The sequence below is a fragment of the Salmo salar genome, chromosome 02 (assembly GCF_965601325.2).
Source record: "Salmo salar chromosome 02, fSalSal1, whole genome shotgun sequence".
NCBI classification, from domain to species: Eukaryota; Metazoa; Chordata; class Actinopteri; order Salmoniformes; family Salmonidae; genus Salmo; species Salmo salar.
Genome location: NC_138292.1, coordinates 33,059,902 through 33,071,677, shown reverse-complemented (window position 1 = coordinate 33,071,677; position 11,776 = coordinate 33,059,902). Strand labels below are relative to the sequence as shown.

Here is an 11,776-nt window from a genome sequence, read left to right as displayed (position 1 = left end):
CCCCCAGTCCAGCAGTGAGAAACCAGAAGACATTGTCAACCACAATGAACCCTTAACATCCAAGAGTTACCAAAGTGAACTGGTGGCAGTATCATTTCTCCTGGCTGTGTGTTTGTGTGCTAGTGCAGGGAGGGCTCTATGGGTGGCGCCTGCTGGGCAGATATAAAATGGGCCCCTGGGACACTGCAGAGGGGGGATAAAAGGAAGTTTTGACACTGGCACAGGTTATCGAAGTAACGTAACATTAGCTAGTTTAACGTCCGATTACTCAAAATAGTCTGTTAACCCCACTTTTCATACTAATCTGGAGTTATTATTTTAATGATATTGTTTAGTTTATGGAGATGATAGATAAGTAAAACAAATAATCGTCTTTTGATGGCGTTTAATCTATTGATTAAATTAATAGTTCTACTTTTCAGCCCTTCCAGCCAGTATTTGAAGTATTTATAGTGATGACTTGCATTTTAAATGATATACTAGGCCTACACAGTATGTCTCATGTGATATGATGACCTGTCCTTTGGGGAATGAATCATCAATACATTATTTCTTGTGTGGGGATGGTGTCTTTTGATTTCAGGGAGAGATGTATGCCTTCCCAAGGGATGGCAAATCATTTTGCCTGATGTGAACCATAAGTGGGTGTCCAAGGCATTGTTCAGGTGGTCTGGGAATGGGATTCCAGAGATGGACTTTGCCAGGGTTGACAAAACATGGTGGGACCACCCCCCACCACCATCTGCAGCTCAGTAGAGATGGAGAGGTACTTTTCCCATCCTCTGCTGCTCTGGATACCCAGGAAGCTCTGGCAGGCAAAGCTGTATTGCCCACATTCTATGCAGTAAGAAGGTCATCATTTGGAACATATGGTTTCTTACACGGTTCCACGCAAATACATTGGTAATGGCAATATACTTTTAATGCAATTAATAATCTAATGCTGCTTTTATATTTAATACAAACAGCAACACATTTCTCGTTGTGAAATGTTATAGAATTATTCCATTCTCAGTCCGGTGTATTCTCATATTTGTTTTTTTTCTTTAGGAGAACTAATTTGGAGTACCTCTTCGATCAGACTGGTTTGGTGCTGCAGGATTATAAGGCTGCCATTGAGGAACTGGAGAAAGGTGATCCTGATGTCCAAGGGGAGGATGAGAGGGTTTGTCGAGCTTGTGGAATTTCAGGGCCTGACAGTTCCAGTGCTGGAGACAGCCCTGCCTCTTGTTGGCACCTTTCATCCTACTCCCACCCCCTCTACCAGCATCCAGTCCACAGCTGCATCAGTCAGTCCCCTGTCCTCCACTCCTCTATGGGCTACTCCACCCCCTGGGCCTCTGTCCTCCACACCTGTGCTCGTCAGTCCCCTGTCCTCCACTCCTGTATGGGCTACTCCACCCCCTGGGCCTCTATCCTCCACACCTGTGCTCGTCAGTCCCCTGTCCTCCACTCCTGTATGGGCTACTCCACCCCCTGGGCCTCTGTCCTCCACACCTGTGCTCGTCAGTCCCCTGTCCTACGTTCCTGTTCGGGCTAACGTTACTCCTTAGTCCATGGACCATAAATGTTATTTTTAAAGTGTGAATTGGCTTTGGCTGTCAGCTTTAATTTGAAGGTATTTTCATCCATATTACAGGACTTTTTTATTACAACACTTTTTCTACATAGTCTCTCCATTTAAGAGGAACCAAAAGTATTGGGATAAATTCACTTGTGTATTTAAGTAGTCAAAAGTTTAGTATTTGGTCCCATATTCCTAGCACACAATGATTACTTCAAGCTTGTGACTCTACAAATATTTGCTCTTTTGTTTTGGTTGTTTTTCAGATTATTTTGTGCCTAATAGAAATTACTGATAAATAATGTATTGTGTTATTTTGGAGTCACTTATTGTAAATAAGAATAGAATGTTTCTAAACACTTCTACATTAATGTGGATGCTACCAGGATTACGGATAGTCCTGATGAATTGTGAATAATGATGAGAAAGACACACAAATATCATACCCCCAAGACATGATGTATGATAAGGGCTATGTTGAGAGGTAGCTTGCAAGTAAGCATTTCATTGTACTGTACTGTTCATTGTTCTGCATATATGAATAAAAGTTGATTTGACAGTAAGGATGCTTGCCATTTCAGTAGACATAGTTCTAAGAGAGTACACCAGGGCTATATCTCTGGATACATTTGGCCAGGAGGGCTGTACTGCTCAGAATTGGCAACAAGGCACATTTGTTGGGTCAACATGAGATGCAGTTCAGCCTTTAGAGGAAGCAGACCTTCACGTAGGTTGTTGAAAATGCTCTGTGGTATGCTGGGTATTTGGTGGCATTGATAAAGAGTGATGCAAAAAAAAAACATGCTTCCAATCAGATGATTTTGTAGGAGTCCCAGCATCCATTCCACACCTCTAACCGCATTAGTCCTCCGCTCCTGTACGGACTACTCCACCGCTAGCTGGTTCTCTGTCCGTGGCCTTGACACCTGCGCCCTGCTAGGCCTCTGTTTATGAACTCCACACCTGTGCCCGGCTGGGCCTCTGATTTCAAACAATTAGAGTATATTTGTCATTCTCACGTCTTCCTCCAATTCTGTGTCTTGAATTACTTGTTTTACAATCAAAACAATTTCGGCAACATTACGTTGATGTGAACTTGATATTGCATTTATAAATTAAGACATTTCTCTTATTTGAGATAAACAAGATTCAACTCCTGTGGTGTTTAGGCTTAACACATTTAGGCTCCCCTTCTATAAATTCGAATCCTGAAGAGGGTGAGCGGTTTGACAAAAAGAGACAGGTTTTCATAAGTTATGGATGACAGATTTAAAGGCTGAGAGGAACGAGGATTGTCGGATGAAGCCCGATACTTTTCAACTCTCAGACTCTGTCACCGTAAGAAAAAGAAAGCATTAAAAACGATTCAAGGCTAAATAAAGCAGCCGTGTTGGGATTCGATACATCGGCGAGTATGTTCATTCTTGGTAGAAAATGCACCCCGAATTTGATACTCTTTATTCCTGGTGTCACAACCTCTATTGATTAACTATATCCTCCATACCCTGCAAGTGTAATCTCGTCATGAAACGTCATCAGAAGTGTCGACTAAATTTGAGGGCTGAGGGTGTGTCTGTTGAAGCAAGCGTTCCCAGAAATCTCGCGATGTTGCGTCTCTTGAGTTTCTAAACAGTGATATTGCTGCTTTCAAGCCAACTGGGAACTCGGAAAAAAACTAGGTCAAATCATAACGTCAGTGATCTTCAAGTCGGAAAGTTGCAGCTCAAGAAAGATGCTCCAGCTTCCGACTTTGAATTCCGAGTTGATTGACAGTTCAAACGTTTTTCCCAGAGTCCCAGTTGTCATGAATGGACTGAAGTCGGATATTTCCATGTTTCCAATTGCTTTGAATGTAGCATATGATAGCAATTGATAGAGCAGACACAACAGGGCTCTGTAAACGTTGAAAAAGTAGCCTAGGTTATATCCTAGTACTTCCGTGTTTGTACAATAGCTGTTCCCGAACCTGGAAAAAGTGGACAAGTGGTAAGTTGTCCAATTTGAATTGTTACAAATGTTGGCTAAATTGATGTTGGTTAGGCGATTTGTGTTAACAGCTGTAGGCCTAATAACTGTAATCATTTGCAAGCTTCCATAGTCTTACATTCAATTCCAATTGAAATACAAAACACAGATTTACAAGTGTAACTCAAATGTGGCTTGAAAAAAGGCTATCATATATTGTAATCATTGAGTGTTGTCAATATTGTATTGATTTATTGAATTAACCTTTCAATGACGTTAGTCTCATTGAGATCAAATTTCCTTTGCGAGACCTAAGAAAGGCCCATTCTGTGCTAGTTACTGCTGTTTTTGGTCATTTGAAGTACACCTACATTTTACTCTTCAAACCTCAATTTTGTTCTTCAAAAGGCTAGTGTTAATGTTATTTCTAAACCAAGGACAACCTAGAGAAGACTTAGGCCATCTTTAATGCCATAATAAACACTGACAAAATGTCTGCAACTGTATTAAAGTATCAAGCTTTCAGTGTGTAGTTTTCTTTGCAGGTGTTTGTTGCAGTGAACCGCCCACATAAGGATCATCAACCATGTCCACCTCTATCACCACTACAAATGGAGTTGTGGTAGTGACACAAGTTTTCCCCTTGGCAGAGAGTGGCAAGGCTTCAGTGCCACTTCTGAATGTCACTCCCCAAATCCAGAGTGCGCCCCCCGCTGTGCCACTGCTGACCACTAAAGTGTCAGAGATGACAAGGGTGTTCCTGCAGGTTCAGCCACAATCTCTTGGGGTGAGAACAGAATATTACTGTCCTTTGTCTTTAGTGCTCATTCCATCCATTTGCCATTGGATTCAATCATCGGCTGTAACATTGTAGAGATCTATATTTAAGATCCTTTGAGGGCAACTTGATTTAGAAGAAAACAAAATCTAGGCTAAACTGTGAACCACTATTAGTTACCATTTCCACTTGTTACTCAATGTTCGCTGAATTACTGTTGTCTCAGATTGTGCAGATCGTTCTTGGATTGGTGTGTATGGTGGTGAGCCTGTCTGCTCTTCTCACCCCTATCCTGTATGACCAGTTCCCACTCTTCATGGGAGTTTCTGTAAGTTCTGGGTACCAAGGGGGCAAGTAATATCCAACACACTTAATGCTACACGGACACATGCAATTTTAGAGATGTTTCCTCAGAGTGAATCTGCCGTCATCTATCTTACAGTAGTTCTGTTGTAACCTAGAAAAGTAGGTGAACAAGCAGGATAACACTCATGACCAAAGTGCATCCCACACCCACAGGAGACAGCAGAACTTGTTTATCTATAAACTGTAGGCCACTACAGTAGGTGACATTGGATGTGGCAGTTGATTGGTCAGCATCACCTTAGCTTCATATGTCAATGGTCTAAAGTCTCTTTCTTTCCTGTGTTGCTCACTCTCCAGTTTGTCCTCTCTGGATCTCTCACTGTGGCTGCCCGGAAAGGAACACGTTTGAGTCTGGTAAGTCATTCACTGTGACTGTGGTTAATAGCAGTGTGCACTTCAAGTTTACTTTATTAGATTTATAAATTGAGATGTATATCAGAAATTAAATCTTTGCTATTAGGAAGTAAAACAGGATATATTTTATTAGACAAACTCACAAACCAAAAATCTAACCAGTTGCAACAGTTAATAGCAGTTAATATGTCCACATATTTTTAAACAAAACAAATGACCATTGTCATGCAATGGTTGTTCAGTTTCCCCTCTCCATTTCCCACCCTGTCAGATTAAAGGGACTCTGGCTGTGAATGTTGTCAGTGTTCTTGTGGCCCTGGCTGGGGTTGCCTATATTTGCATGCTGCTGACTGTAAAACATGAAGATGGTTTCTGCACCGACACTGACGACAACTATACTTCCAATTCCAACCAGAACGGGATAAAGGAATGCACAATCATGGTTAGGACACTATATGTAAGTATTCATGGAAGTGACCTGGTTCATGTAATTTTGCTGTATGCATTTGTTATACTAACTTCAGAGAACTCCGTAACCTTCCAAACACATGAGGTTGGTGGCAACTTAATTGGGGAGGATGGGCTTATAGTAATGGCTGGAGCAGAATAAGTGGAATGGTATCAAATGCATCACACTGTGTTTTATGCCATTCCATTTGCACCGTTCTGGAAATGATTATGATCCGTTCTCCCCTCAGCAGTCTCCTGTGTTTCCAAACAGTTTGTTTATTAAAGGTTGCAAGGAGCTAGAGAAATGCATCTTTGCAGGCTTATTAAATGTTTTATGTATTTACGAGATACCGTTGATATTGTTTTACCAGGATGAGAAACCTGAACAAAACTTGTAAATCATTCTAAAGTTACAATGCAAACCGTTAGCCCAACCATTGACACCTATTCTTCTTGTTTTACCTCTGTGTGCATCAGAAAGTCTTGAATGGGGTGAAGGGCCTACTGCTGGTCCTGACGGTGATGGAGCTCTGTGTGGCTCTCACTGTCTGCGTCTTCTCTGGGAAATCCATTCACCTCCGTGGGTACTACAGCCTGAGCTGTGGCCGGGGGATGGTAAGCTTGAGAACGCTGCAGTCATCGCTTACATCAACTGGTTAATAGTCTGTTGAGCAGGCAGAAAGTGCAGCAGCTGTACATATTTTTTTTTTTTTTAAAGTACAGTCTTACAGTAGCTCAAACAAACGCTATGGGGCATGAACCATTTTGCCTGTTTAACAGAACATTGCTACAATCCCTAACTTTCCCCAAACACTTGTTGCTTCTTGACTCCCCCTCTTGTAAACTCCTAGGTACCAACAATAACTGAATTGCTCCACCTAGTCCTCTGGTAGTTTACACCACCAGAGGATTTGAAAGGACAGTCCTTTCAAATCCCCAGAATGGTGAAGTGTATATGGGTCATGCTGAATGGTCAGTTTGAGATGATGCCAGTCTGTGCTAGTTCCTCACTTCATCTTCCTTCTCCTGCACCTTGTCATTGGGTCTAGGTGGTGGTAGAGACTGGTACTGACCCCACCGGAGCCAGCCAGGCCTCCCTGAGTGACAGTGACGTGGCCTTACTGGGCAGTGTTGAAGACTCTGACACCCCGGCTCCACCGTACTCTCCTTGAGGCAGAACCATACCATACACCTCACCCTACTTCTCACAACACGTATTGCATTGTAGTATACCCTATGTACTCGTGTGTACTCATGTTTCTCTTGTTTGAATTTATTTCACAATTGCTTACCTAAACTGCATGAAGATTATTATTATTATTATTAGGAAGTGTGACGCCATTGTGAATGTTTCCGATGTTTTGTTATCAATGTGAACAGTCGTGTCCTGATGAATGTAGTGCTTACTAATTCATGAAGTAGGACTATTCTCTTTGCTATTTCATATTACTGGAGAGTTGATATCTTGATTTCTGACAGTATCATTCTTTCATTCAATAAATCTAATATTTCCTCTTCAAGTGTTAGTGTCTACATTGGTAGAAATTTACACAGATCACTGTAACCTTATAGCTATTTCCATCTGGTTCCAACTGTTTAATGCTTTTCTGGAGGTGAAATGCCAACCTGACATCACATGCACTCAAGTCACCCATTCATCTTTTGCATTATTGATTGAAGTGCAACTGGGAATGCACGTTGAGTGGTGCTCTCCTAAAAGCTGGGGCTCTGTAGGCTAAATATAATTAATGACATGAGGGCAATTTCATCCATCCATCCCTGGTTTAATAGCCTCACCCTCAACAGTAGGAGTCGACGACTAGTGCTCTTGCATTGGGCGAGTTTGTTATGCATGGCCTGGTGACCCGGGTGGGTGGAGATTTGTCTTTAGGACCAATGGAATGGTTGAAAATGAGCAAACTCCTGGGGGACCGGGCCACGCAAAACAAATTTGCCCATTGTTTTTCCAGTGATGTCCAGTCAGGGTAGGCAGTGCGTTCTACAAACCACTACCCTTTGCTGGGTGTGTTACTGGAAAAAGAACTGCTTATCCCATTCGTTTTAACAGAAGGCAACGGTAAGCGATCCGAAATTGTGTCATTATTATAAAATGTTGCTTGAGAGATTCAATATAGCAGCACATTACTCAATTAGAGGTAACTCTTTATGAGTAACTAATACAAAGACAAATGAAATGACGGTGCTTGCTGAATTGGTAACAATCACACCCGTTGAAGTATCCTGTAAAGACTATGAAGGAACAACATGCCGACAACAAATGTCATGCATTGCCTATTAATTTAAATGTAACTAGCCTATATACTTAGCTAAGTAGTTAACTATGGTAAGATTTTCTGTTTCACACCTCCCAACAGTAAGCGAGCAAGCTTCGATTCAATTTGCTACAACATGAATGTTGTGCCCCGCCAATATCCTCTCAGAGGAACAGCTGTCTATAGTTATTCCAGTGGAAGGCCCAAGACTCTGGGGTGAGCACTCAATTCATTCATAGATGTTTATTGAACAGTTAGGATACTAGGAATGGAAGGTATGAATGTGGTTTTGTACTATATATACCTATAGTAGTAGCTGTTCTGTCATGTTCATGATGCACTGATGTAGCTTATAAATGTGTAATCGGTTCATTTAATATATATATATATTTTTTTTGTCTCTCACTACACACTTCTGTGGTAATTTGAGATGATCATTGGGCTGCTAACGGTCTCCATGGCTGGGAATCTTTTTCAGCTGAACAATTTCTTTAAAAGAGATGTCTTTGTCATGTTAATTGTTGGAGGATGGGTATGCTAAATATTGATCAGTTGTCTTTTAGGTTAAACTAAAAAGAAATTGGAACTGTGCTATATATATTCATGCCACTTGCATTGTTGAATGATACTTCCACACATTGTGTATGTGATCTGTCTCTAAAGTTCAGGATTTTGTTTATTTATCCCATAGGTCCTCTTTAGTGGAATTACTCTTGTATATGCTGGCATTAACCCCACATAAAGTACTTCTGGGTAAGTAGGAGAAAGCTGTTTAGATGGCGTTCAGCGGCTGGCACCTAGGGTGGTGTCCAGTTCAACCACTTAACTCAACCAACCGCTGTCAACCCCTTATAACTCGTGAAATCAAGTAGTTGATTTGGTTCTGGGTTCAAGATCAGTCAACCCCTTACTCAATTAGTCAACCAAGGGAAATATATTTGTGTTTTCTTTAAGAGTATGTCGCCTCTGTTTCCACAGGTGAAGTAAAATGTCTCACTGAGCTGATTTAAATGTAGGTGTTCAGTAGTGTGTTCAGTGATGGGGTTGAATGAGTGACTGAATGTGTGTCAGTAAGGGTCCAGTGAAGGAGAGAGAGGCTTGCCCACCTTGCAGTTGTCACAACAGATTCCTTTAGAGGAACACTGGACCCAAGGAACTTTCTGAATGCACTGTATGTCCAAACATACACCTTACAAACAGGACAAATACCCCTGCAAAGAGGATCACCACTACTATTTCTATGGAGACACTGTGGTAGGTATTTTCTTCAATACCTCTGAATTCAAGCAAAGGCCAGATGTAGATTGGTCTGTGTTGCTGCATCTGATAACATGACCATGACGCTGGTGTGGTGTGTAAATGTCTCCTCTGTTGTGTGTCTCTGCATGGCTTCCTTCCTGTGACGCTCCTGATCAACGGTATGCTGGGCATTCTGATTGGTTTCTTGGTGCTGGAGATGCTGATCAGTGTGGTCGTTATTCTGTATGGGCTGTGCACAATGGGTACTGACGGCCCAGAGGTAAGAACCATCTCCTCACAACCTACTTTTGGGCTGCGTTTACACAGGCAGCCCAATTTTGGTATTTTTTTTCACTAATTGGTCTTTTGACCAATCAGCTCTGAAAAGTATCTGATGTGAAAAGATCAATTAGTGGAAAAAAAGATCAGAATTGGGCTACCTGTCTAAACGCAGCCTTGATGTCACTTTCTGATTAGGTGACTAGATTCACTAAGATTAGATAAGTCCCTCTTTCCTCCCTGCTCAGGTCCCTCAGGAAGAGACTGACACCCCTCTGTGTGTTCCCAGCAGCACTGCAGACCCCCTGTGCTTCCCTGGCACTCAGGGTGAAGTCACCACAGTGTTGGCACTGCTGTGAAACATTCAGACATGATGATAAAGGCTAAATCTCTGGCCTAGTGGCAAGAAAAAAAAAGGGGGGAAAAAAAGGGGGGAAACGAATACCTTACTGTTATGCTTGCCTTTCTTGCACTAAAACCACTTGCACTTGTGTTTTCTTACTAGCACTGATTCTGCTGAAAGTTGTTTTGTTGAGGAAAGTTTTACTTGCATCTTATTCATCCCTTACATTTGTGTGTATAAGGTAGTCGTTGTGAATTTGTTAGATTACTTGTTAGATATTACTGCTTTGTCGGAACTACAAGCACAAGCATTTCGCTACACTCGCATTAACATCTGCTAACCATGTGTATGTGACCAATACAATTTGATTTGATTGTGATATGCGGTTGTCTTACCTAGCTAGCGCATTAAGTTAAATCGCTCTGGATTTCTACTAAGCTATATACAATTATTTTAAGAAGGTCATACCAAGGATTATTTAGCTATTTGATTTTGAATTTAAGACCCCTTGAAGAATCCCCAAAAATATTAAAAAAAATATTTGATGAAAAATTGTATTTGGCCCATACAAATGCATTGAATAACAAATTCACTACATGGAACAACAGATAGTCAAACCCAAAAGAATCAAAAGAAAGTTTGATCTGAACTGTCTGTCCTATATCTGAAAGCTCTAACAAAGATCAGGAACATTTATTTGTATTATTATTTGTATTTATTTGTACATGTATTTAACTCCGTATTTTTGTCACTAAACAGTGTCCATATATACTTCCATATATTTTTTGTACTTGTACTGGGGACCTTCAGACGAGTCTTGTGAGGCCTGTGGGCATCCTAAAGCAAAATAACACGTACGTGTTTGTGAGTCTCACCTTTCCACAGAGTGGTCATATTAGTGTGTAGCCCAAACAGTTTGGATACTACAGACAGAAGTTGGCAGATCGGCAGTAAGATTATGGGGGTCATAGAGCAAAATGGAGAACATCATCGTGAGAGTCTCATCTTTCCATAGAGGGGTCATATTATTCTTTTTTTTAAATCGGACACTACAGATGATTTTGTGAGAAGACTGATTTTCGGGATGTCTCATGGTCTGACAAACACTGTTCTAGCTCTGTCACTTTTCATTGCAGATGTGGAAGAGTGACATATGGTGGATTGAGAAATATCATGCTAAAACTGTGCTGTTTACTTGCGTGAATGTATTATTTTTATATAACTAGGCAAGTCAGTTAAGAAAAAATTCTTATTTACAATGACGGCTTACCCCAGCCAAACCTGGACAACGCTGGGACAATTACAGCCCGATGTGATACAGCCTGGATTCAAACCAGGGACTATAGTGATGCCTCATGCACTGAGATGCAGTGCCTTAGACCGCTGCACCACTCAGGAGCTGAACATAAAGAAACTAAAATACATCTCATTCTCCCATACATTAGATCTTGCATAGATATATATCTTACATTGTTGGTATCAGTAGATTTGAACAGTTTAGTTGTGTTTTTCCAAATTGTTATTTTAGGCAATGTATTTTACTGAAGCATCTTCAAAATAATATTGGTCTTTGGCGCCACCTACTGGATTAATAATACATTGAAAGGGGCAGCACATGGGTGCAACCACAGTCACAGAGGAGGAGGCAAAGCTAAAGGTTTCACTCTTGCTAAAATCTGTCCAAAATGAGGTCAACGCGTTTCTATTGGTTTATTTAAACATAAACTTGTCACATGCTTTCCCGCCTTTGGGACAACGACTCCCATTGTTAGGGCGGAGACATTAGCATCTCCTCATTACATACAAATCTGTATATGGGGAGCTCAATGTCAGAAAGTTATGAGGTAGATAATGCTACCCCCCCAGGGAAGTGTGATTAGTCCTTTGTTGTTCTCCATTATAATTGATTATGTATTCTCTCAGGGGAGAACAGATATTGGGAGGTCTTTGTTTGCGGACAACAGGGCGCTGTGGAAGAGAGGGAGAAATATTCCCCATAAAGTCAGGAGAGTTCAAGAAGGATCAGAGAAGTTAAACAGTGGTCCCACAGGTGGGGCTTCAAGTTCTCAGTTGAGAAAACACAGACTGGTTAGGGAGGAAAGGGGTCGGAGAGGGTGGGTGTTTAGGTTTCTGGGGATCTGGTCTGACACTTGAATGACATGGGC

At 41.4% G+C, this 11,776-nt stretch overlaps 1 protein-coding gene across 2 annotated transcripts; it reads left to right on the top strand.

Moving 5' to 3' along the window:
• The first annotated feature begins 3,145 nt into the window (after positions 1–3,145).
• Positions 3,146–6,992, top strand: si:dkey-7j14.6 (CD20-like domain-containing protein). 2 transcript variants are annotated; one of them, XM_014160762.3, is made up of 7 exons: positions 3,146–3,550; positions 4,075–4,316; positions 4,534–4,635; positions 4,971–5,027; positions 5,299–5,484; positions 5,955–6,092; positions 6,527–6,992. In XM_014160762.3, exons 2-7 carry the CDS (start codon positions 4,116–4,118, stop codon positions 6,647–6,649), a joined length of 807 nt encoding a protein of 268 aa, XP_014016237.1. In that variant the 5' UTR covers positions 3,146–3,550; positions 4,075–4,115; the 3' UTR covers positions 6,650–6,992. The 2 variants fall into 2 exon arrangements, with proteins under 2 accessions (XP_014016237.1, XP_014016247.1); XM_014160772.3 differs by having other exon boundaries at positions 3,266–3,550; positions 4,063–4,316.
• The last annotated feature ends 4,784 nt before the right edge of the window (positions 6,993–11,776 follow it).